The 2,119-nt window shown below is 53.5% G+C and overlaps 1 protein-coding gene across 1 annotated transcript; it reads left to right on the top strand.

Annotated features, from left to right (window-relative positions):
* Window positions 1–1,177: 1,177 nt before the first annotated feature.
* On the top strand, window positions 1,178–2,119 carry LOC127304591 (3'-5' exonuclease-like). The gene has a single exon (XM_051335232.2). It carries the CDS (start codon window positions 1,330–1,332, stop codon window positions 1,933–1,935), a length of 606 nt encoding a protein of 201 aa, XP_051191192.1. The 5' UTR covers window positions 1,178–1,329; the 3' UTR covers window positions 1,936–2,119.

Raw genomic sequence — 2,119 nt, 5'->3', positions numbered from 1 at the left:
TCGGCCGGATTGTACACGGCGGCGCTGCTCGATTTGAGGTTGTGCGCACGGAAAACAGTCGGGAAGGGGTGGCAAAAGAAGTTTCGGGGATCTCGACAAAGAGCTCGATTTCCAGCTTCGATGGCGAGATTTCTGTGGTTATCATGTATAGAGGAAAGGAACTATGGATGGATTTTCGTGAAGAGGGGGTAAGAAATCTGGATTGATTTGGTAGGAATAGGAATTGAGATGCATACGAACTCTGGTTCCCCTATGCGGGACGGCGGATTCCGCGCAGAATCGCTGGAGGCGGTGAGCGTCGTGACGGATGAAAAAATCGAACCGGTTTTTGTCTCACGGGTGGCATTGGCTGTAATATGTAATTTGGTGGGAGGGCAAAACGGTCCAAAAAAATGTTGGACGAAATTTTTGACAAAAACCTTAGCTCCTTTATTATTAGGTATAGATACCCCTCGTACCGTCGTGCTTCTCAACGGGGTTCAGTCTTTACCTTGTTCCTTTTATAAATTCATTCATTCAATTTCAAACACAGGATCAGAATTAACATTGGATCGTCTCTCCCGTGAAAGAAAAGAGAGCCGATGGCTAGGGTGGAAACCCTAGCATTCCACCGTCACACATCTGCCTCGTTATCTCCAACTACGGCCGGGAATTGACGGGTCCCCGCTCCTCTGCTAGCTACTCCAGTGGTGGGAGGGGGTGAGGACCTCGGACCTGCGCTCGACGCTATAGAAGGTCCCTAAAGTTAGAGTTTGGTTAACCAGCCTCATCGCTATGGTGGATATGGCAGCGTTGTGCGGGACAAGAATAAGGTATTCCAGCCTCCTCGTCCACCCGTCAGCGGCGATCTCGCCGGTGGCGTTGAGGAGGACGGGGATTCGTCTGGTCGTCGCTTACATGGAATGGTGGATCTTGTCAAGTTTACACGTGTTAGAGGTTTGGTGTTAGAAAATTTGGATCAATTCAAGGGTTTAATGGCGGCGACTTTGGCTCTGGGGCGCTAAGACTTCCCGACTGTCATCAACATCGTCAGGCTACTTTTACTTCCTGTGAACTCAAGACCTCATGAAATAGATTCGGATCTTTCCCGGAAAAAAAAATTCATTCAACGTATTCTATCCAAAGTACTAGTACTACTAGTAGTATACTAGTTCTATCTGGATTCAGGATACTACTTTTATTTTGGAAAATCAAATAGTTTCCCATATAACAATACCCACGAGTCCCCGCCGTGCTTCTCGACGCCGTTCAGTCTTCCTCGCTCCTGACCCCGTCGATCTCTAGTCCCCTCCTTCCGTCGTCGTCTTCGCTCGCAAAGAGCATCAGCCAATGGCGGACAAGACGTACGTCACGTATGTCGCCTTTGAGGGGCACGTCATCAAGACCACCGTCACGTCCTCCGGCACAGCCGTCAAGCGCTGGCTCCGGGAGATCCGCTACATGTACCGCTGGGTCTACCACAAGCTCATCGTCGGCCTGGACGTGGAGTGGTGCCCCAGCTTCAGCCGCGTGCAGAACCCCGTGGCGCTCCTGCAGCTCTGCGTCGGCCACCGCTGCCTCATCTTCCAGCTCCTCCACGCCGACTACATCCCCGACGCCCTCGCGATGTTCCTCGCCGACCCTGGCTTCCGCTTCGTCGGCGTCGGCGTGCAGGAGGACGCCAACCGCCTCGACAACGACCACCGTCTCGATGTGGCCACCACCGTCGACCTGCGCGGCCTCGCGGCGGACGGGATGCATAGGCCGGAGCTCGGCAAGGCCGGGCTCAAGGGCATCGCGAGCGCCGTCATGGGGGTCAACATAGAGAAGCCACGCAACGTGACTATGGGGCCGTGGGACGACTACGAGCTATCGGAAGAGCAGATCCAGTACGCCTGCATCGACGCCTTCGTCTCCTTCGAGGTCGGCCGGAAGCTGCTCACCGGCGACTACTAGCCGGCGATCGAGATGTCTGATCGAGGTGATGGCCGTATCTCTCACTAGTGCGTTCAGATTTGGGTCCGTTTCAACGTCAGAGAAATCCGTATGTCTAGTTGCGTTTCAAACCCCCGCCTCCTCCTCCTGTTCTCTGTTGCTTTTAGATTGTTTGTGAGTGAACTCTGTTCCTGTTTGTGTTTCA

This window comes from Lolium perenne, chromosome 5, assembly GCF_019359855.2.
Source record: "Lolium perenne isolate Kyuss_39 chromosome 5, Kyuss_2.0, whole genome shotgun sequence".
Lineage (NCBI taxonomy): Eukaryota > Viridiplantae > Streptophyta > Magnoliopsida > Poales > Poaceae > Lolium > Lolium perenne.
Note: the sequence above shows the minus strand (reverse complement) of the source record. Positions and strands in the feature narration are given on the sequence as shown.

Bases quoted from the DNA above. Each gene is read 5' to 3' on its own strand.
- LOC127304591 (XM_051335232.2), top strand. From the start codon at position 1,330: ATGGCGGACAAGACGTACGTCACGTATGTCGCCTTTGAGGGGCACGTC.